This window comes from Camelus dromedarius, chromosome 2 (assembly GCF_036321535.1).
Source record: "Camelus dromedarius isolate mCamDro1 chromosome 2, mCamDro1.pat, whole genome shotgun sequence".
Taxonomy (NCBI): domain Eukaryota; kingdom Metazoa; phylum Chordata; class Mammalia; order Artiodactyla; family Camelidae; genus Camelus; species Camelus dromedarius.
In genome coordinates this window covers 14,928,437-14,951,326 of record NC_087437.1, presented here as the reverse complement: position 1 = coordinate 14,951,326, position 22,890 = coordinate 14,928,437, and the positions used below count along the sequence as shown (strand labels likewise).

The 22,890-nt window shown below is 43.4% G+C and overlaps 1 protein-coding gene across 1 annotated transcript in view; it reads right to left on the bottom strand.

The window, feature by feature from the left end:
* The window catches only part of LOC105085291 (serotransferrin), a 30,090-nt gene extending 17,982 nt beyond the window's left edge, over nt 1-12,108 (bottom strand). Inside the window, exons 1-7 of the mRNA XM_031437367.2 lie at nt 11,968-12,108; nt 9,803-9,972; nt 3,959-4,067; nt 2,991-3,167; nt 2,075-2,222; nt 1,342-1,397; nt 638-816 (exon numbers count right to left, since the gene is read on the bottom strand). Coding sequence (XP_031293227.1) covers nt 638-816; nt 1,342-1,397; nt 2,075-2,222; nt 2,991-3,167; nt 3,959-4,067; nt 9,803-9,972; nt 11,968-12,010 — 882 coding nt within the window. The 5' untranslated portion in view covers nt 12,011-12,108. The remainder of the gene's footprint in view (nt 1-637; nt 817-1,341; nt 1,398-2,074; nt 2,223-2,990; nt 3,168-3,958; nt 4,068-9,802; nt 9,973-11,967) is intronic.
* Nucleotides 12,109-22,890: the final 10,782 nt, after the last annotated feature.

Sequence of the window (22,890 nt, the reverse complement as noted above, 5' to 3'; positions counted from 1 at the left end):
GAAACCAAATGAAAACCGTGAAATTTTCAAAATGCCAGGAGAGAGAGCAGCTGGACCTGCTCTTTCCCACCCAGCACCTTCTCCATTCACAGCCCTCTTGAGCCACGTTAACACCTGATTTCCCTGAATGTGTTTCTGTGCTTGTCTCCCTGGCTGGATGAGAGCTCACTGAGCACAAGAAATGCATCTCCTTTGGAGGCTGACACCATGTGGTTGCCACTTAGACCTCTGATGGGCAGATGGGAGGGCAGGGCGCGAGAAGGTCGGCTCAGCTCTGGCGTTCCGCTGCTCTAGAGGAGGAGAGCTGGCTGTGTGTGTTACTCCCTTGCAGTCAGGCTGAGGGACGTGGGAAGAGAGATCATTTCACTTCCATCGGGAGAGAAACGGAATAGAGCAATAAGGAGCATCTTCATGTCACTAGTCCAAAACGTAAGGGTCTGGCAGACCAGGCCGTAGGACCAGGCTCTGTGCAGCTCTGAGAGGAGGCCCTGCCTGGTGCTTTCATACAAGCAGGTGGTGTTCACTTCTATGTCCTGAACACAGAAGGACTTCTACAGTGGCAAGAAGGGAGTGAAGGAAGATGCTCCTAATCCAAGCAGGGTCTGCTAAGCAGGAAAGAGGACAGTGGATTCAATACCTGGGCCTGGTTGAGAAGCTCCCAGATCAAGTCCTCCTTGCCGCCCACGCTGCGGGCCACGACGGCGTGGGAAGGGACCTGCGCCAGGTGGCACTCCTTGTATTCGTCCACAGGCTTCCGGGTGTTGTCCCTGCAGAGCAGCTCATACTGGTCCCTGTCAGCCTTGTTAGCCAGGTTCTCTGGGGGACAGAAGCCCAGATGAGCTGACTGCAGGCAGAGCCATGAGCCCTTGTACCCTCCTCTCCCTTGCAACCCCACTGAATCCTAAACTGTGTGAGCTAAGAAGCCTCGAGTGAACACTGAGAGCCAGAAGGAAACTGACTTGCCAAAGATCCCACAGCCAGTTATAGGCCAAGAAGCTTCTGATGCCCAGTTCAGGGTGACTGCCTATACCCCACAATGGATTTCATCTCGGCAGGCTTACTACAGGCCAAGGTCAGCCAGACCTGCCCCCAACCCTTTGCTATTGCAACACTGACCAGGAGGAAGGATCCCTGTGTCCAGGAGGTTGAATGATGGAAAGAGGCCCAGGAGTCCACGGGAGCACCCCACAGGCACACACCTCTGCACAGGTAAACACCCCAGCAGTGATAAAGGTGGAGCACACTATGCTCATCTCTGACTACTGAGCATTGAAAAGGAGGCAGAAAGAAAAGGAGGGCCCTCTGCTTGGGGGGAACTCCAAATTCTTCCCCATCACGTACCCAGTACCGTTGAGTGCTTGACAAAGGCCACGTCCCCAGCACCGTCCATCAGACACCTGTGGGTAAGAGACTCATTAGGAGAGTTCCTGCAGGGCAAGCCCTTCTTCTCAGGCTTGAGGGTCTGACCCCACTGTCCAGCCCTGGGACAAGGGCAGAGCCTGTCCTCAGACCTGCAGCTGTGGAAGCACCATGGTGTCCTGCCATCCAGGGTACCACCAAATTGGGGGGATGAGCCCACAGGACCTGGAGGTCCTTCACCATGTGCCCCAAAGCATCAAAAAGGCATTGAATATACTGAAAAATGTTTTCAAACTTCTGGTGGAGGATACAGGCATAGGGTCTCCTGAAGGAGGAAAGGTGCCCTTGGCTTTCTATACAAGTTTAGGATATAACCAAGGCGAATGAGGGAGCAAGAAAGGAGCCACATCAGCTGCCTGCACAGGGGCAGTGAAGGCAGGCAGGAGAGAGGCCAGTGCATTGAGTGGGTTACACTGATGCAGTGGAAAGCAGAGGGTCTGTCACCAAAGAATGGTGTGGACACTAGGGCCATGCCTGTCACTTCAGGCTCTGCCTAGTCCACTGAGAAAACTCTCGGGAGACAGTAAGGGTCCCAGGAGAGGGGCTCCCTTTTCAATGTCATAGGAAGGGAGTACGCGCTGGCCTGTAGGGAGCCCCAGCCTGAGGACACCGGACACTTAGGAGCCCAGATGGAGCAGGAGTTGGTCCCACTCACTTGAAGGCCCCCGAGTAGCCGAAGTACGGTTCGTGGTTGGAGCAGGCGCACTTGTCTGTTCCTTTCCCTGCACACAGTTGACACAGTTTGGGGAAGGCTGTCCGATCCGCACAGGGGACACAGCTGGCCGCAAAGAAACTGGACGCTGCTGCTCAACGTGGAGAAACAGAGGCACAGAGCATGAGCCAGCCTGGCCAGAAGCAATTACAGCCCCTGGCCCAGACTTGCGAGGGAATAGAGCAAGACCCAAACAAAACCAGCACCCCCAGACCCAGTTCGCCCTTGTGAGTGTTCACGCTTCAAGATCAAGGATTTCCAAAAAGGGATGAGTTAACCTCTGCCCTCCCAACCCCTTCCCCAGAACCAGGCCTGTGCCTGCCACCAACCAAGGCCTTTCTCAGGTCACTGTCAGCCCCCTTCCCTGCCTTATCCGACTGGAACAACTCAGAGAGAGGTCTCCTCAGGGAGCCCGAGAGATTAGGGGACCTGCCTGGAGAGGTGCAGGCCAAGTTCATGGCCAGAAGATAGGATAGCCACCAGAGAAAGCTCCAGCAGAATGGGAAACACATCAGCCACAGACAGGAAAGCACCCCAGGGAAGTGGACAGAGGGGCCCAGCAACCTTGGCCCTGATTGCAGCCCTCCATCCGGCCTGATGCCCTTCCCCCACCTCCCCACTCCTCAGGACCACTTCTAGTGGGGTGTTGGGAGCTCTGAGAAAAAAGGACTCTTGTGACAGCCCCTAACGGCTGCCGGTGCAGCAGACCTGCCAGTTTAAAGCTAGTTAACCTCCCACCTCCACTCTCAGAGTCATCACACATGACCACTGGATCGTCTCTGAGTGACCCCGGTGTAGCCTGTATGGGCATCTGGAGAAGAGATGCTTGCCGAGGGCACTCACCATCCTGCCCACTTACCTTTCTGAAGAGATTCCTGTGGCTCAGGCAGTTCCCAATAAAGTAAGCCCATGGGGATGTTCCACCCAGCGGACCTGCCAAGGCCTGTGTGGCAGGACTTCTTGCCTTGGAGCTGGTTCAGCTGGAGGTTACTGCCCTTCTTCACCACGGCCACAGAGTAATATTTGGTTTGTGGTTCTGCAAAGGCACAATGTGAATGAAAGACTCTCAAACTGGGCCCCAGGGAAGCATTGCTCATCACTACTGGGCTCCTGAGTAAGAAAGGGGAACCCAGGGATAACATTTATGGTGGGTTGGGTCGTAAAGAGGGAAGGATCAAAAAAACCTCCCTAGGCTTGTGGGGGAAAGAAAGGACCACAGAGGAGACATTGGTAATAACCCTTCAGGCAAACCCAGGAGCACGAAGGCCACGTACATGCACATCCCGATGCTTTTGCCTAGCCTCACATCCTGCGGGGAGTGTCTGCCTTACACCTACCAAGCCAAGCCCCCCAGGAGACTGGAACTGTGGCAGCAGAGGCCACATCATGGCTCTGTCTAAGTGTTCCTGTCCCCTGACAGAGGCCCAGGGACAGTTGGGTTGCTCTCAGAAGAGATGCAGGGCTGTCAGGGCACTGACTCTGTGGTCTCTCCTCTGATTGGGATTCTTGGCGGGCTCCTCTTTACAGCTCCAAGCCCCAATGGTTCAGCTCAGTGGCACACAACCTGCTCTGTTTCTCCAGAGAGCACACATTCTGGCCCAGGAGGTCCGCGTCATGAGCACCAGTCCTCAACCAGCCCAAAGACCCAGAGCCCTTGAGCTGTGCCTGTGGTGGTCGATGGGGTCCTTCATTTCCCATTCACTCCCCAGCGGGAGGAATCTCATCAGGATCTAATCCCCATTACCAGCCCAAGTGAGACAAGACTCGGCATCTACCAGGAGAGAGCAAAGATCACAGACGCCTTCCTCCACCCCCAGGGGGACTCACCATCTTTTGTCCCATAGAACTCTGCCACGACCGGCTTCAGGCTGTAGGGCTTCAGGCCGGCCTCGAACACCAAGCCCGCGTCCAGTGTCACAGCATCAGCTTCATCGTCCTGGAAGAGACCAGACCAGACTCCAGTGAGGCCCTTACGTCCGAGGAAGGCCTACTCATACTTGGGCACATGGGGGTGACTGGCGGGGCTCCCTGGATCTGGGGCCGAGACCTCACACAACACCGCGGGCTTCAGTTGACTCTCCCTCCCTGGTGAAGGGGATTTGGCCACCACGTTTTTACTCCTCGTGCAGAGAGGAAGGAATGGCTCATTTTTCTCTTTTCGCTGGTGAGGAGTCCAGCTCTCGGCCCAGAAAACTACTGTGATTTTACAAGATTGACCCGAATTACAGAGGCTTTACCAGCAGGCCTCTTTGGGGAAACCTGCCCCCCGCCACCCAGCACCAGCCTGGGTGCAATGGCCAAGCACGACCGGCTCTGAGAGGCTGCGGTCAAGGTCTCGGTTCCTCCCCTTGGCCCTGCTCTTACGCAAGTTTACATTTCAAGCCAGGTGCTTTCCTTTGGTGACCTCCTTATCGTGGGCTTTCTGCTGAGGTCTTCCTAAGGTACCTCTGTCAAGACTGCCTTATGGCGGAAGGGAGCCTTGAAAACACTCTTCTCTACTCTGATTTAATACCCAGTACTTTTCCTTCCTGCCCTGGGTCCACATAACTGCAGGAGTCTTTTGTTCAGGGATTGCTGCTGTCTCTGGGTTTAACTTCTTTCTTATTTTCTGAACTGAGTGTTAAATGCTAATTATTACATCTATTATGGCTGATGGTTCATTTGATCAACTACTCAGACGCCACTGTCCAACTCAGCTGCATTTTACACATACAAAAATAGAGGCACAGAAAGTTTAAGTCACTTCCCCTGGCCACAGGGCTAGTAAGTCATGGAGCTGGGGTTTGAATCCAGGCAGTGTGGGTTTATTTCTTCCAATACACTGTTACTTGCTGGTTCTTTTGTTTTTGTTTTTAGTTTTTGCTTCTACTAATTCCCATCTTTAAACCAATAGTTCATTTGAAAGATTATAGATAATTTCCCACTATGTCTAGAATTTATCTTCTCTTAAAGTGGGAAAGCACTGTCTCCTTTTTTTAGCACTGTCTTTTATATAGGCACTTAATAACATATTTTAATTGCCTTTTTTCTTGCTTCGAGTATCTTTAATCAGAATGATTTTCTTGAAGCCTTTGCTGGTACTCCATAAATAGTTCTTACTGATTTAAATTACAAGGCAGAAACTATAGCTCCATGATTTGTGTCCTGTTACAGATAAGTAATAAAACAATACTATTTCTAAATGAAATAAAATAATAATGTAAGCCAAACAATATATTTGTCTAGCTGAAACTTTTCTTTCAATGGTTGAAATTGTTTTTGTTGTTTTGTTGTAATAAAGCATATAACATAAAATCTACCATTTAATAATTTTTAAGTGTACATTTCAGTGCCATTGAAAACATTCACAACTGGTGAAGGACTCTCTTATTCCACAACTAGACTCCGTATATGACAAAATCTTTGTGGCTTTCTTGATATCTCAAAAGGTAGGTGAAATCTCCAGAGGCTCTCCTCACCCACCCCAAAAGGAAATTAGTAAACAAACAAGAGCTTTTTCTAGAGCAGTGAGGTTGGGGCTTTCTTGGTCCAGACACCAGGAATCTGGGCAAGATTCACTGGGGCCTCAGGGGCTCCGGAACCAACAAGCCAAGTCCCAGCTCATGGGGTCCATGAGAGCAACAGGGGTTCCCAAGGGAACCCGAACCAGCAGGGAGGGGGAGGATTAAAATCACACGTGACCTCCCAGGTGCAGATAACCAAACCCACAAAGAGGCAGGCCACAATGCATGGACATCAACAGGAACAAGAGACTTGGGCCCTCAAGGATTGTGGAGGTTCGAATTGTCAGAAGCAACGAACAAGTGCTACAACGTGTGTACTTTATGTGCAAAGTGAAAGCTACAATCATGGAGATAAGCACAGAGAAGGAAATTATCAGGGACAAAAAGAAAAATTGTTTAAACTGGTGCTTCTAGAAGCAAAGCAATATAACTGTTGAAATAAAAAGTGAACGAATCAGCAACAAGTTGAGTAGACATGTTAAATTGAGAATTAGGGAACCGGAAGCGATATCTGAAGAATTTATCCTGGATGCTGCTAAAAAGAGGTGCAGAGACAGAAGCTATGAAAGAGGGGTTAAAAAATATGGAAGCTAGATTAAAGAAGGCCTAACATGTGTCTTCTTGGGATCCTAGCATTAAAAAAGAACTGAAGAAAGGGCAGTATTTAAAGAGATAATGCTGCAAATTTTCCAGGACCGATGAAAACCATAACTCCAAAGATCTAGGATATTCTGAGCAAGATAAGTACTAAGATTTCATAACTGGAAATATCATAGTGAATATATGGAGCATCCTAGACCAAGGGCATGAAATCTCAGAGTTATCCTGAGAGAAGATGATTGAAGGAATGACAGGTTAACACCAGACTTTTCAATGACTGCAATGAAAATCAGGACACAGTGGAATAATATTTTAAAACAGTATAAAAATGTCAAACTAAAATTATACATTCAGAAAAATTATCATTCAAGAATAAGGGGACGATTAAAGCATTTGCAGACAAAACAAACAAGCAAACAACAGAGAGAGTTTAACACCAAGAGACTGACTCTAAAATGGCACCAAAGGAACATATTTCAAGAAGAAAACATATTCCAGAAGGATGGTCTGAAATATAAGAAGAAATGGTAAGCAGATCAAATGGCAAAAACGTTAGGTAAATCCAAATCTCTCTCTCTCTCTCTCCTCCCTCCCTCTTTCTGAATTTTTGGGTATGTACACACACACATATTTGTATAGTATTTATATATACTGTCTACAAATACATGAAATGTCTACATTCCAGGGTTAAGAAAAGATAGACATAAAATATCAAATAGTAATATCTAATCAGGGGAGAAGGAAGTCTGAGTTACTGTATTTCAGTTTTTTTATTGTTTCAGAAGGGGACTCAGGATTATTTTACTGTAAAATTTGTTAAGCTAAAATTATACAATAAAAATTGAAAGGAAATCATTAAAGAATATAAATAAATCATTTAAGTTTACTACCAGTGGGGGAAAAGAGGAATAAAGGGAAAACAATCTAAATGAACACACACATGTACAAACTCAATTTTTAAAAATCAGAAAAGGAAAAATCAGAAATTAGGGGGCAAGCAGGACTAAGAGAAATGAAAAAGTAATATGGCAGAAATAAGTCAAAATTTATCAATGATAATGATTATTATTGGTCTAAATTTACCATGTAAAATAAATAAGATTGTCAGATTGCATTAATAAACAAAATCCAGCAATATACAGTTTTCAAAAGACACACCTGAAGGATAAACACATAGAAAGTCAAAAATAAAGGAATGGAAAAAGACTCAGTATTTACACAATGGAATACTACTCAGTCATAAAAAGAATAAAGTAATGCCATTTGCAGCAACATGGATAGATCTAGAGATCGTCAGTCTAAGTGAAGTAAGTCAGAAAGAGAAAGAAAAATACCATATGATATCACTCATATGTGGAATCTAAAAAAAAGAAAAAGAAAAAAAGGACATTATGAACTCATCTACAAAACAGAAGCAGACTCACAGACATAGTAAACAATTTTATAGTTACTGGGAGAAAGGGGGTGGGAAGGGATAAATTTGGGAGTTTGAGATTTACAAATGTTAGCCACTATATATAGATTTTAAAGTTTCTGCTGTATAGCACAGGGAACTATGTTCAATATTTGTAATAACCTTTAATGAAAAAAAGATGAAAACGAATATATGTCTTTATACACGCATGACTAAGACATTGTGCTGTACACCAGAAATTGACACATTGTAACTGATGGTACTGCAATAAAAAAAGGAAAAGAAAAAGATACAGAAGGAGAATACTAACCAAAATAGATTTGATGTAGTATGTTAGTATCAGAAAAATAGAGGTTAGTCAAAAAGCACTGACAGAAATAGTGATTATTTCATAATGATAAAATATCAAATTCACCAAGAATGATATGGATTAGTCTCTCATACACTGCTGGTGAGAGTGGAAATTGGAATAACTACATTGGATTTGCTTAAAACCCAAATACATTTGGCATTGTCTTAAAAGTAAAATACTCACATATCCCATGGCACAGAAAATCTGCTCCTACATCTATATTCAAGAAAAACTATTAATACTTGTGTCCCAGGAGATTTGTATAGAAATACTCCTCAAGCCCTGATTAGAAAAACAAAAAACTGGAAACAACCCAAATGCCTAATGACCCGAAAAGAAAAAATAAATTGTGGTACCCTAACACAATGGACTTTTGTAGAGCTCTCAAAATGAATGAACAATAGGGGTGAAATCTTAGCATAATATGTGGGGGGAGAAAAACAAGTATAAGAAGACAGCACATAGTAAAGTCATGTTTATAAAATATTTTAAGAAGCAAAACTATATGAACATTCACACATACCTATAAAAGTCTTGAAACTAAGATAAAAGGCAAGAAATTTTAAGGATTCTGTTTGCGCTGGATGGGGAAACACATAAGTAGTTGTAAGTAGGGCAAGGGCTTACATCACCCTGAGTGGTGCTGTTCCCACAGAATCCAGTGCGGCCACACAGCCGCCCTAGAAGTGAGCTATTGTTAATGACAAAGTTCCAAGAACCTCTAGTGGGTTTGTGGATAACATTGTTTCATATTATTAATATATTTAAAAACAAAGAGGGGCATGCATATACCAAAGCTGAAAGCATGTAATAAATCAAGAATTATAATTAACCCATGATAGTAACTGAGGTTCAGTTTTTTTGAAAAACCACGGAATAGTCCAGTTGTTTGTACCAAATCACTGATCCTTGAGTTAATCATGCTCCATTTGGCTGAGTAAACCTCTCCCACCTCATTCTTCCTTCCAGTCTCCTGCCGGCTCTGCTCTTGTCACCCTAGCCTCCCTACAGAAACCCAAACAAGCCCAGCTCTCCCCATGTCTCAGGCCCTTTGCACATGGTATGGTTCATCAGCTGGCATATTCTACCCATAGCCCTTGGCAGGCTTACCTGTGCTCATCCCTGGGGTTTCAGCTTCATTGCTCCCTCTCAGGGAGATTGTCCCTGACACCCAGGCCAAAGCAAGTTTCCTCTGAGAGTTTCTGTTTCTTTTCCTTTGTTGTCCATCACACAATTTGAAATTACATGTCTACTTATTTGCATGTTTTTCTTCTCTCCTGACTAGACTGTATGCTCCTCAAGAGTAAGGACCATGTGTGTTTAAATTCACCACTGCAGCCCCATTGCCCAGCACAGGGTCTGACACATATTCAGATGGGCAGGAACAATGCTGAAGGAGTGAAGAGTATTTGGAAAACCTAGAAATCAAAGGGATCAGCCATCATCTGCAGTCACGACGATGTATTCCTCTTCCCTGCGTGCATCATTCATCTATATCTTGCAATGCATCGAGAACTTCCAAAACAGTGTTACACGGTCATCTTGATAGTAAGTACTCTTGTTTTATTCTCTGAGTTCAGAGAACTTAGTGGCTCAAAATAGTCCCCTTTCAGAGTATGTTGGATTTTGCTTTACGACTCATCAAAGGTGGACCGATCCTATTTCCACTTCTGAAGTGATTTTATCAGCACTAGGAGTTGGCTGCTCCCCACGCCACCCCCTACCTGTGAGTACAGAATCACCTCAGGAGAAAGAGAAAGTATGGGTTTTCTTCCACTCTCCTTTAGGCAGCAGTGACTTACCGCAATGGCCTTGATGCAGTCGAGATAGCTGGTTTTCTTTACACAGGAGACAACAGGACCAGCCTCAAGGACAGTATTCATATTTTCACGGAAACTGGAGCACTTACTGGCTTCATGACTTGAAACGGTGCACCATCTCACAGTTTTATCAGGGACAGCCAGGCACAGCCCTAGGGGAGAGACACCAGAGATCCCTGTGTCAGTGGGAGAGACAGCTGCACCCTCGGAAGGGTCATGAAGGCTGCATCCCCTCTGTCCTGCCCTCCTTCCACTCCTGTCCACAAACAATGAAGGGCATGGGCTCCGCTACACTCTGAGTCTGGGGACAAGTGATGGGCACACTAGTGGCCTCTTAGTTTCCCACTGACCAGCCTGTGCTGGTCAGAGGGATGCCGGCTTGACCATCAGCTCTCAGTTGGAGACAGTGATCTGCTCCTCTGTTCTCTGAGTCTCCTTCATTCATCGTCATGGCCTGTGACCTGCCACGGGACACAGACTTCAGGATGCACAAGGAAGTTTTAGCTACATCAAGGTGTTGGCTCAGTGCTACAACTCTGGGAAGCCAGAAGGGTAGGCATTACATCTTTTAGTATTTAGTATCTTTTAGAGATGAGGAAACTGGGCTCAGAGAGGGCTACTTTACCCAAGGTTACCTAGCCTGTTAGTAGCTGGTCTCTAGTTAGTAGACCAGGTCTCCAGACTTTGGTCTCTGCCCAGGGAACAAAAGAAGATAACGTTGAGTTGTTTTCCATCTTCTTGGCCAGTAGATAGGGGTAAATGATTGATGAAGCAATGAATTTGTTTGTGACACTTGTCTGTCATCCTTTGATTCAGGAATAACTAGAAACTCCACGTATTGAATGTTTTTCTCTGTTTCTGATGACCCATCCCTCAGTTTCTACCATTAGGCTTTTTGGCTGCCACTGGGAGAAGCTAAAGCCAGCCATGTCTGTAGTTATTAATCCACATATTTGCAGACATGTTGTCCCCATGATGTGAGCATTTGGCACTGCCCCCAAAGTCCTCTGTCATTTCTTCTCTGTGGACTAACAGCACAGGGCTGACTTAGGGAAGTTGATGAATATCCGCAAAGCACAAAGCAGGAGCAGGGAGGGAATGGCTCTCCCAGATAGAAAAGGAGGGGCCGTAGGGAATTACTCCCCCCAAGCACCCTTTATTCTACCTCTGCCCTTGGGAAATCAAAGCAGGCAACAGGGGGTCAGTGGCAGGTCCTCCCCAAAACCACTTCTCCAAACCCTCCCCAAACTATCCCTCTTGAGGTCCCAGGGCAGGAATTTGCCCTCAGTCATGTATTTACTTTCCACAGCCCTATGAGATTTTCTGAAGTTGGGAAGAGGGGAGGGCAAAGGCAGGCAAGGTGGGTGGACTCTCAAGGGCTAACTTTTTCAGAGAGACAAATAACCTCACACAGAAGGCTCCAAAGATATGACAAATGCCCCATGAGTGGCAGGCAAAAGTTAGAAGATACAGGGGGCCCAACAGTTTCAAGAGATGATGGGTGTGGGAGGGCCATCCAGCGACAGGCTCTGAAGCACAGATGTGTGCAGCAAAGTCCACTCCACTAGTGCCTGGATCTGTGGTCTCATTTATTCTCACCTGACCCTCCCAGTCCAGGCTATAGTACCCTTCTCACTGCTAAGGACCCAAAAAGTTTGGCTTCAAATTCCACACTCTGAACCCCTTGACAGCCCTGCCTCATTAGCGGGCCATGGAGAGCATCAGCAGCATCCATGGGGCATCAGACCGTCCTTGGGGATTGGGGCACATTGGGGGAGGTCTTGAAAGCCATTCTAAGCTGTTTGGACTTGCTTGAAACCGCAGCGAAGGGATTTGCTAAACCACGATGGAAGTGCCCCAATTTATTGTATTCCCCTACTACAAGATTTACTGGGTATGAGGAGGAGGAAGCAGGGAGAGCGTGAAAAGTGGCAGAGGCACAGGCAGCGCCAGCAGATGCAAGCTGGTGTAAAGCTGCCCCAAAGCTGTCCCCGAGGCTGTGCTGAAGGAGGTGCAGAGGGGCGGCGGGGAGAAGTAAAGGAGAGGTCCCGGGCTTCCAGCCAGAACACTAAGCCCAGGGCCGGTGCGGCGGGCTCCGGGGCTCAGGGGGCTCAGCGACTCCGGGCCTTCCCAGGGCCCGCACTCACCCAGGACCGCGCAGGCCAACAGGGCGCGGACGGCGAGCCTCATCCTCCCGGGTCTGAGGTGCGATGAGATGCGGGATGCCAAGCGCAGAGGGACCTGCTTCTGCGCCTCCTCCCTGCGTCCGGCGCCTCTTTATCCCCCGCGGGGCTGGCCAAGCACAATCTTTGACCTCCTATGTTTGCGCAGCCCGCTTGCCCAATCGCCCCTCAGCCCTCCCCCTTCTCTCCGCGCCCTGGCTGATCGCCTCATTTCCTGACCTCTGGGACGGACCCATGGATGGAGTCCAGCAGAAAAATGCTGATTAGAGGGAAAGAAAAATAAACCCGTTGTTAACCCGCACTTGTTCTGTGCCAGGAGCAGAGCTGCCCAAGGCAGGGACGGGGATGGCTCTGCTTCCGAATCCCGAGGTGCCAGAGCTGGTCGTGCGCATTCCGTAGATGGAAGAGGGAAGGGCACTGCCCCAAATGCAGACTAGAACAGGGGAATGACAGGCAAAGACCTTCCTGGGAGAGGATGTGAGGGAAGAATGAAGCTGGTCTCGAGTCAAAAACAGGCTAAGCCTCCTTCACTTGTTGCCAGGTGCCCCCAGAAATCCTGCTCCGTCCTGGACCCTTAAAGCCCTGCGGAGGAACTGGCCCTCCCCTTGCACACAGACCCGGGACTGATAACCTTCCTTCCTGTCATACAGTCTGCTGGACACCTTGGCTAGGGACAGAGTTACAAGGGAGTCTGAGTCTCTCCCTCAAGAAGCTGCCCGGGAATGTGGTCAAGTCTCTGTGACACACAGAACAAAGTGACACAGGAGCACAAAGAAAGGGACCCAGGAGAGGATGTCGCCTGATCTCAAGGCCCTGGGTCATCCCTGGCTCCCTCCAGAAAAGTGGTCTCCAAACCATTTTGATAGCCCATCATTATCCGGAAAATACTGAGGTGGTCCATTCTATGTATATACTTTTAAAACTAGTATTGTGTACATTTCAATCATGAGAGGAATAGAAATTTTTTTAAACAACGAGACAAAGATGAAACATTTATTTTAAAATCTCTATTTATTCTGCCCTATACACAATGAACAATATTTCAAGGTAAAATACACACTTAGGGAAAGGGCAAAGTTTCTGATAGTAGCTGTAAATCCATAGTCCAGAGAGTCATCAAGATAATTTTAGGATTTTCTTAAGTTACTTCTTAACCAATCCAATCAGATGACCATTGTTTTTGGTCCTATTTACACTAACAAATTTACACTAGATGTGTCAGTAGTGTCATTTGATTTCTGTTCACCTGTGTTAGTATTACCAGAATCATCTAATTCTCGTTTCTTTGCAGGAATCTTTCTAAGGCATTTGTGCATTTTGTGAGGTCTGAGGAGTTAAACCACATTACCTAATCTGTGCATCCACTTTGCTGGGCACATGCAAACCACAAAATGTGGAGCCACAAAAGCCAAAAGCAAAGGACAAGTCAGGGAGTCGCACCTTCCGGCACCCCCTTCCCCACCCCACCCCTTGTGAGGTGTTCCCTGTCTTCCTTCAGGACACCTCAAAGTCCTTCCATGATGCGTCGGCCTGGCCTGTAGACGAGGTGCGAGACGGTACTCATCCCCATATGAAATAGGGGTGAGTGTTAATTTGTTCATCTTTTGCATGAAGAGTAAATATAACCGGAAGGTAAGTTCTATTTCCCACACCCCAGTAAGTTGGCTCACATACAAGGGGTTACACATACCCCACCGCAGAGAGCACTGCTTTAGCAGGGACTTTCTGTCTATGGTAAGGACATATGACAATCCCAGCCCTCCAAATCCCTGCCCTACCATGAAGAAGAGTGGCAGCTGCCGCCCTTCCTCAGCCCCTGCCCTCGTGGGCCCTCCTCCTCAAGACTTGGGAAACCCAGGTTTGGAGACCACTTTGCTGGAGGGAGCCAGGAATGACCCAGCAGGCATTAGGGGAGTCTGGCTTCATGTGGGGAACCTTAGGGTACAGAGATGAAGCTGGAGGTAGAAAGTCAGAGGCAGGGCTGGCTGGGAGGAGACTACACAGAGCAGGATGCCCACACACATCTGAGACCCTCTGCAGGCCCTGCATGAGCTTGCAGAGTCTGCCCAGAAGCAGGAAGGAGAGTTGCCAAGTGTGGAGCTAATCCACCAACTCAGGGCAGCTCAGTGGAGGGCATGGCGGGCAGATGGACCATGATCCTCCCCCCTGGGACCCTCCTGCACTCACACAGTGAGTCTTTCCTGAGGCAGCGCCTCTGGGAACAGGCCCACAGACTAGCCCGAGTCCCTCAGAGAGACCACTCTGGCTAGCCAACCCCACGCCCTGCCTCGATGGAGCCCTCTGAGTCTAAGGCCAAGATGCGCAGGGAGAAAAAGTGCACAGCCCAGGGATCTGAAGAAGGGCTGGAGGAGACACAGAGAACCGGATCCGCCATCATCTGCTCATGTGGACCTTGGTTCCTGCTCAGGAGGACAAGCTAGAGTGTCTGCCACTCCCCGGAGGCAGGGGAAAGGCCAGCTGTGGGTGTATATGTTCACCCACCTTGGCTGTAAGGCTGGTTGGATGGGGGTGTTTGGAGGAGAGAGGTTAAAATATCAGTGTTCTGGCCCATGACACTTGTCCCTGCGCTCTCTTATATGGTGTTTAATTCTTTATTGGAGACACTCTGCAGCTGGGAAGCTCACTGTCCCTCTTTTACAGCTTAATGATGGCTAACAGCTACTGAGATTCACTGGGCCCTTACCACAGCTGTCCGAGATTGGTACATTAGAATCCCATTTTACAGATGAGATGAGGAAACTGAGGCCCTAAGGGGTTAACAACTTGTCAGGGTCAGCTGGTGAGCCAGGTGCACAATCAGGCAGTCTGCTTCCAGAGCGTATGTACCAATGCACCAGGGATCCGGACTCTCCCAGGAAATGGGGACACACAGAGGCCAAAGGGCTCACCTGGGCTCACCCTGAGGAACAGGGCACTCCTAGCCCTGCCACTTCTCCACAGACGCGTAGCCCCCCGTTTCTGTCTGCAGAGAGGTTTGTCTCTCTGGGAGAGGTCTGGGTGTCCCCACCGCAGAACCTCAGGCATGCACTGGCTTGTCATGCTCTGGTGGAAGGAAAGGATCATCTTTTCAGCTGTTCCATGTGCCAGGCACTGTTCTGGGGCAAGGCTTTGTGATCTTGACCAACTGTCTTAGAAGATGAGATCAGCCCCCATTTTTTAGATGTGGACACTGCAGTAAAATAGCAGGTGCTCATTCACAGAGCTCTGGGACCTGAACTCAAATCTCCTGAGTCCCAGCCCTCTCTAGACCACAGCTGCCTTCTTGATTTTGATCTTCTTTCCTTTTTTTTTTTTATATTGATCTTCTCTACATTTCTCCAGAAGAGAAGGGGAGAAAGAGAGGAAGGAAAGGAAGAAGGGAGGGAGGGAGAAGAGAAACAGAGAGAGAGAGAGAAGCAAGCTTCCAGCTACAAACCAGTCTAAGTCATGACCCAAATTTTCCACCACAAGCTGAATAAAACTCCGAAATTTCAACAGAATTGGCCCTTTTGTCAAAAGAGCTGAACTTGTGTGTACATGCAGGGGGCTGGGTGGCTGGCCTAGAGGGGATGGGCACGGAGATGTTGGTTCTCTGAACCAATATTTGTTGTTTTCAAATGTTGCCTCATTTACAAAGAAGCAGAGCAAACAAAGAGCTTCTGTCTGCTTGAACCAGCCCCTCCTCCCCAATCCCCTCACTGCTCTCTGCCCAGCACCAGGGCTTCGCTTCTGAAAGACCTGCCTCCGGGTCATCGGGAAGGCGGGAAGGTGGGATCCGGCAGCCTGGGAACTGTGCTCAGAGACTCTGTTTATCCTGCAGACCTGCCGGCTCAGGGATGAGTGCCGAGATAGTTGAGAACCAACAGCAGAGTCCTTTTAGGAAACTGTCAGGTAACTTGAAATGCCACACACCACCACCTCTCTCCCTCCCTCTCTCTCTCTCTCTCTCTCTCTCTCTCTCTCTCTCTCTCTCTCTCTCTCTCTCTCTCTCTCAGTTCTGGCCCTCAGAAGTCCCTGAACAATGAACGATTCTTGTGGTTCTATTCTTTCTCTGTAAAAATAGTCCATAAAAATACCCTTTTCATGAAGAATAGTCCAGAGCCAGATAGCTTCACTGATGAATTCTACCAAACATTTAAGAAGAATTAAAACAATCTTACACACATTGTAATAGGAAAAGAAGGAACACTCCTTGACTAAGTTTTTGAGGCCAGTAAGTATAGTTTGAAAGCAAAAACCATCAAGATTATCATGACAAAGATTTAAAAAAGTACATTTTGTGAACATAGATGCAAAAATCCTAAGCAAAATATTAGCAAATTGAATCCAGCAATATCTAAAAAGAATACTAAATCATTACCAAGTTGAATTTATTCCAGGAATATTAGTTATCTTTTAAAAAATAAATCTATCAGTGTAATTGATCACATTAACAGGATAAAGGAGAAAAATTATATGAACTTATCAGTGGGTAGAGGAACAGCATTTGGTAAAATCCAATAACCATTTATTTAAAAACTCTCTTAGCAAACTTATTCTAGGAAATTTGCTTAATCTGATAAAATGTATGTATGTGTGTGTGTGAAACATGTACATTAGAAATTTATATATGAAATCATATTTAGTTGTGAAATAGTCAATGAAAGCTTTCCCTTTGAGGATGAGAAAAAAGATCAGACGGTCTGCTATTATAATTTCTATTCAACATTTTCACTTGCAGTCCTTGCCAGTCTGGTCAGGTATGAAAAAGACATAATAAATAAAAGGATTGACAAGGGAAAAATAAAACTTTTACTTTAACAGATGATATGATAGTAAATGTATAAAATTCTAAAGAAACAAGGTTAAATATTAGAAAAATAAATGAGTTAGGCAGTATTGCTGGATACAAGGTAAATGCACAAAAATCAATTATAATTCTATATTCAAAATGAAAAAACATGAAAATGCTATTTAAAAGAGTGTAAGAATAACTAATGTTAAGAAACAAGTCTACCAAAAGATGTCTAAAATTTTTACATTCCAAATTATAAAATATTGCTCAGAAAAATTAAAGAAACTATATATTAATGAAGGGCTATACCCAGAAAGTGGAGTGGCGGCCCAATGCTAAAAGATGTCAGTTCTTCCCAGATTAATACATAGGTTCAATGCACTCACAATCTAACTCCCAATAAGTGTTTTATATTTTCTGGTGGGAATTGACAATGTAATTCCAAAGTGTATATGGAAATGCAAAAGACCTTACATAGACATTTGGTTGGTTGTGTAGGTTGTAGCATATCAAGATAAGAACAGAATGTATTTGATTTTTTCTGAACTTTTCTGTCTAACTCTAAGTACTGACATCTAAAATATAATTGCTTTGTCTATCCAATTCAGGTGTTCATTATCAGTAAAATTATCTAAGTTCTTCCTGTAGCTTGATACTGGACTGTTAGTATGAGTGAAAATTATTAATAGTCTACTAAATAAGTATTTGTAGACCTATATCCACCACAATTGTTATATAGTTCTAATGTTTATTCCAATGTTTCCACATTAAGAAGTAAATTAACCTCTTGACTAGCTATAGTTTAAGTTATATTTCAGATTTCTCTCCTCTTCCTCCTTCTTTTACATATATATGAAAAATTTCAGATATACACAGAAGTAGAGAAAATTATGAAATAAACTCACATGCACATCTTACTCAACTTCAGCAATTGTCAGTATTTTGCCAACCTTCTATCATCCATCCACCCACTTCTTTTTTTCCTGGAATAACAGACGTCATATTATTTCTCCCTCAAAAGTATGCATCTCTAACAGCTCAGCAGTTTTTTTTATGTATGACCATACTGCATTTATTACACTTGTCAAAATGAACAGTTATTCCCTATTACCATCCAAGTCAATTTCCCTGGTTGTCTAAAAAATCTTTTTGATACCTTGTTCAAATTAGAGACTAAAAAAAGATCCAGGTGTTGAATTGGTGGTATCTCTTAAATCTCTTTTACTCTAAAACAGCCCTCCTACCTTTTATGCTACTTACTCACTGAAGAAACTGCATCGTTTTCTCCTTTCCAAGATTCTGGATTTGAATGATGTGGACCCTTGCAGTGTGATTTGACATACTATTTTGTATTTAGCAGAATTTTGTAGAAAGTCTCTCAGTTTGAGTTTGTGTGAAATTGCCTCATGATTTGACTCAGCGTGTGCATTTCTGGCAGTAAGATCACAGAAATGATGCTGGGTTCTTCTCAGGGTGTTGCATTAGAAGGAGCGCAATAGTAACGCATCCATTATCACTTCTGTTACCTCTGCTTGGTCAAAGTGGTATCTGACAGGTTTCCACACTGTAAATTTCCCTTTGTAATTAATGAGCAGTTTGTAGGGAGGTATTTTGAGACTACTTAATATTTTTTTCCTCATCAGAGTTTCATCCCCCCGTTTTAGCATTCATTGATGGTTCTGGCCTGAATCAATTATTACCATACTGGTTGCCAAGTAGTGGTTTTCTGATTATATCATTCCTTGTATATTTATCGATTGACATTCTAAAGTAAATGAGTGTTTCTCTTCTCTATTTAATTTTTTATTTCCTTTTGTTTGTTTTTATCAACATGGATGTAAGGGTTTCTTTTTTACTCAGTGGGTTATATATAATACTCTACTATCATTCCTTTCTTCCCATTATTTATTGTGCTAAAATATACATAACATGAAATTTATCATCTTAATTATTTTTGAGTGTACAGTTCAGTGGTATTAAATATATTCATATTGTGCAAACTGTCACCGTCATCCATCTCCGGAATTCTTCAAGCTATGAAATTGAAACTCTATAACAATAATTCAGTAATAAAACAGTAAACAATAATTCCTCATTTTCCTCTACTGCCAGACCCTGGCAATCACCCCTTTACTTTCTGTCTCTGTGATTTTTGATTACTCTGAGTATTTCATTTAAGTGGAATCATACAATATTTGCCTTTTGTGATTGACTTACTTCACTTACTGTAATGTCTTAGCTTCTTCCATGCTGTAGCATATGTCAATAATTTCCTTCCTTTTAAAAGCTGAATAATAAAAATATTCCATTGTATGTATAGATCATATTTGCTTATCCATTCATCTAAGAATGGATGCTTGGGTGGCTTCTACATTTTAGCTATTGCAAATAGTACTTCTATAAACATGGGTGTGTAAATATCTCTACGAGACCCTGCTTTCAATTCTTTTGGGTATATACTCAGAAGTGGAATTTCTGGATCATAAGGTAATTCTCTAATTTTTTTGAGGGAACTCCATACTGTTTTCCACAATGGCTGTACCATTTTACATTCCCACCAGCAGTGGGTTGATTAAGACCAGCAGCGTTTTAATGTATCCACATCTTTACCAACACTTACTACTTTCTGGTTTTTTGATACTATCATTCCAGTGGATAGGAGATGGTATCTTAATGTAGATTTGATTTGTACTTCCCTAATTATTAGTGATGTTGAGCATCTTTTCATGTGCCTATTGACCATTCATATAATTTCTTTTCAGAAAAATTCTATTCAAGTCCTTTGCCCATTTTTGAATTGGTTGTTTATTTTTCTGTAGCTGAGTTTTAGGAGTTTTCTATTTATTTTGGATATTAGTCCTGTGTCAGTTATCTGATATGCAAATATTTTTCTCCCATCCTATGGGTTATTTTTCACTGCTTATAGTGTCTTTTGATGCACAAAAGTTTTAATTTTCATTAAGTTCAATCTGTCTGTTTTTGCTTTTGTTGCCTGTACCTTGATGTCACATCCAAGAAATCACTGCCAGGGCCAATGTCATGAAGCCTCTGCCCTATGATTTCTCCTAAGCATTTTATACTTTTAGGGCTTAAATTTAGGTCTTTCAATAATTTTGAGGTAATTTTCATATGGTATTAGGTGTGAGTCCAACTTCATTCTTTTGCATGTTTATATCCAGTTTTCTTAGCACAGTTTGTTGAAAAGACTGTCCTGTCACCCACTGAATAACTTGGGCCCTCTGTGGAAAATCATTTGACCTTATATGCCAGTGTTTATTTCTGGCCTTTCCATCCTATGCCTTTGGTCTATGTCTGTCTGTGTGCCAGTGCCATGCTCTTTTGATATCTGTAACATAGAATGTTATGTTTGTAGGTATGTTTTGAAATCAGGAAATGTGAGTCCTCCAGCTTTTTCTTATTTAAGGGGGTTTTGGCCATTCAGGATCACTTGAGATTCCATATGCATTTTAGGATTTTTTTTTTATTTCTTAAAAAATGTCATTGGAATTTTGATAGGGATTGCGTTTAATCGGTAGATTGTTCGGGTAGTATTGACATCATAACAATGTTAAGTCTTCTAATCTCTAAACTTGGAATGTCTTTACATTTATTTTATGTCTTCTTTAACTTCTTTTAGTAGTGTTTTGTAGTCTCATTGTGCAAGTCTTTCACCTCTTTGGTCAAGATAATTCTAAGCATCTTTTTGAAACTATCATGAATTGGTTTTCTTAAATTCCTTTTTGGCTTGTTCCTTGTTATATAGAAAAGCAGCTGAGAGGGGGAGGGTATAGCTCAGTGGTAGAGCATTAAAATGAATAAATAAACCTAATTACCTCCCCCCAAACAAACAAAAACATTTTTTAAAAAAGAAAAGCTACTCATTTTTGTGGGTTGATTTTGTATCCAGCTACTTTGCTGAATTTATTGATTAGTTGTAACACTTTTTTTGGTAGAATCATTAGGGTTTTCTACATAAAAGATTCTATCTGCCAGCAGAGATAATTCTACTTTTTCCTTTCCAGTTTGGGTGCCTTTATTTTTATTTCTTGCCTAACTGCTCTGGTTGGAACTTCTATTATTGTGTTTAACAAAAGTTGTGAAAATAAGCATCCTTGCCTTGTTCATGATCTTAGAGGAAAAGCTGTCAGTCTTTCACTATTGAGTATGATTTCTGCTGTGGGTTTTTCCATTTATGGCTTTTATTTTGTTGAGTTAGTTTACGTCTATTCCTAGTTTGTTGAGTGATTCTTTTCAATGAAAGACTGTTGGGTTTAGTCAAAAGCTTTTTCTACTTCAATTTAGATGATCACATGGGGTTTTTCCTTCATTTTGTTAATGTGATGTATTACACTGATCAATTTGCATATGTAGAACTGTCTTTGCATCACGGAAATATATCCCACTTGGTCATGGGATTGTCTAATTTCACTTGTGATTTCTCCTTTGTTCCATTGGTTGTGTAAGAGTATATTGTTTTACTTCCACAAAATTGGGAATTTTCCAATTTTCCTCTTGTTAATTGGTTTTAACTTCATTCTGTTGTGGTCAGAAGATACTCTGTATTATAGCTATCTTTTAAAATCTATTCAGACTTAATGTGTGGCCTAATATATGGTTTATCCTGGAAAATGTCCCATGTTCACTTGAGAAGAATGTATATTCTGTTATTGTTGGGTAGAGTGTTCTGTATGTCTGATCTAGTTGGTTTAATGAATTGTTAATGTCCTCTGTTTCCATGCTTACCTTCTATCTGGTTATTCTGTCCGTTACTGAGAGTAGAGTATTGACATCTCCAACTATTATTGTACAACTATTTCTCCCTCCAATTCTGTTGATTTTTGCTTCATATATTTTGGTGGTCTATTATTAGGTTTGTAAATGTTTGTAATTATTATATATTTTTGCTGTATTGAAACTTTTATTAATGCATAATGTCCTTCTTTATCTCTTTAAAGCTTTTAAATTTAAAGTCTATTTTGTCGAATATTATTATAGCCAACACTGTTCTCTTTTGGCTACTATTTGCATGGAATATTTTCTTCCACCATTTCACATTCAATCTATTTGTGTCTTTGGACCAAAGTAAGTCTCTTATAGACAGTGTATTATTGGATCATGTGTTCTTCCCATTCTGCTAATTTCTGTCTTTGATTGGAGAATTTAATCTATTTACATTGAAAGAAATTACTGATAAAGAGGGACTTCTGTCATAGTACTATTTGTTTTCTATACGCCTTATAGCTTTTTTTGGCTTGCTTCTCATTTCCAGCATTCGTGTCTTCTCTTGTGTTTAGTTGATTCTTTTGGTAGTGAAACATTTTAATTTTCCTCTCATTTTCTTGTGTGTATTCTGAGCTATTTTCCTCATGCTCACTAATGGAAATTACATCCCAAAGTTATAACACTCTAATTTGAATTTATGCTATCTTAACTTGAATAACACACAAAAATGCTTCTTTACAGCTCCACTCTCCACCCCTTTCAGTTGTCTGATGTCATAAAATTACATCTTTACACATTGTGTCTGAAAACACAAACTAATAATTTTTTATGCATTGGTCTCTTATATACGTAGAAAACAATATGGAGAGTTGCACCCGAGTATTGTTACAATAATACTAGCTTTTATAATCTCTAGTGTATTTTCCTTTACTGTGATTTTTATTTCTGCAGAAGGCTTCAAGTTGTTGTCTAGTGTCCTTTGATTTCAACCTGCAGGACTCCTTTTAGTGTTTCTTGCAGGGCAGTTCTAGTGGTAACAAATTCCCCTAGATTTTGTTTATCTGGGAAAGTCTTAATTTCTCCCTCACTTTTGAAGGACAGCTTTGCCAGATATAGGATTCTTGATTGACAGTGTTTGTTTTTTTTTCTTTCTTTCTTTTAGCACTCTAATCAGCCCACAGCCTTCAGACCACCAAAGGTTTTGAAGAGGACTCTGTTATAATCTTATTGAAGATCCCTTGTATGTCAAGAGTTGCTTCTCCCTTTCTGCATTTAAAATTATCTTTTTGTCTTTGGCTTTTGACAGTTTGGTTAAAATATGTCTCAGAGTACGTCCTGAGTTCATCTTACTTGGTGTTTGTTGAGCTTTTTGGAGTTATATTTATATAATA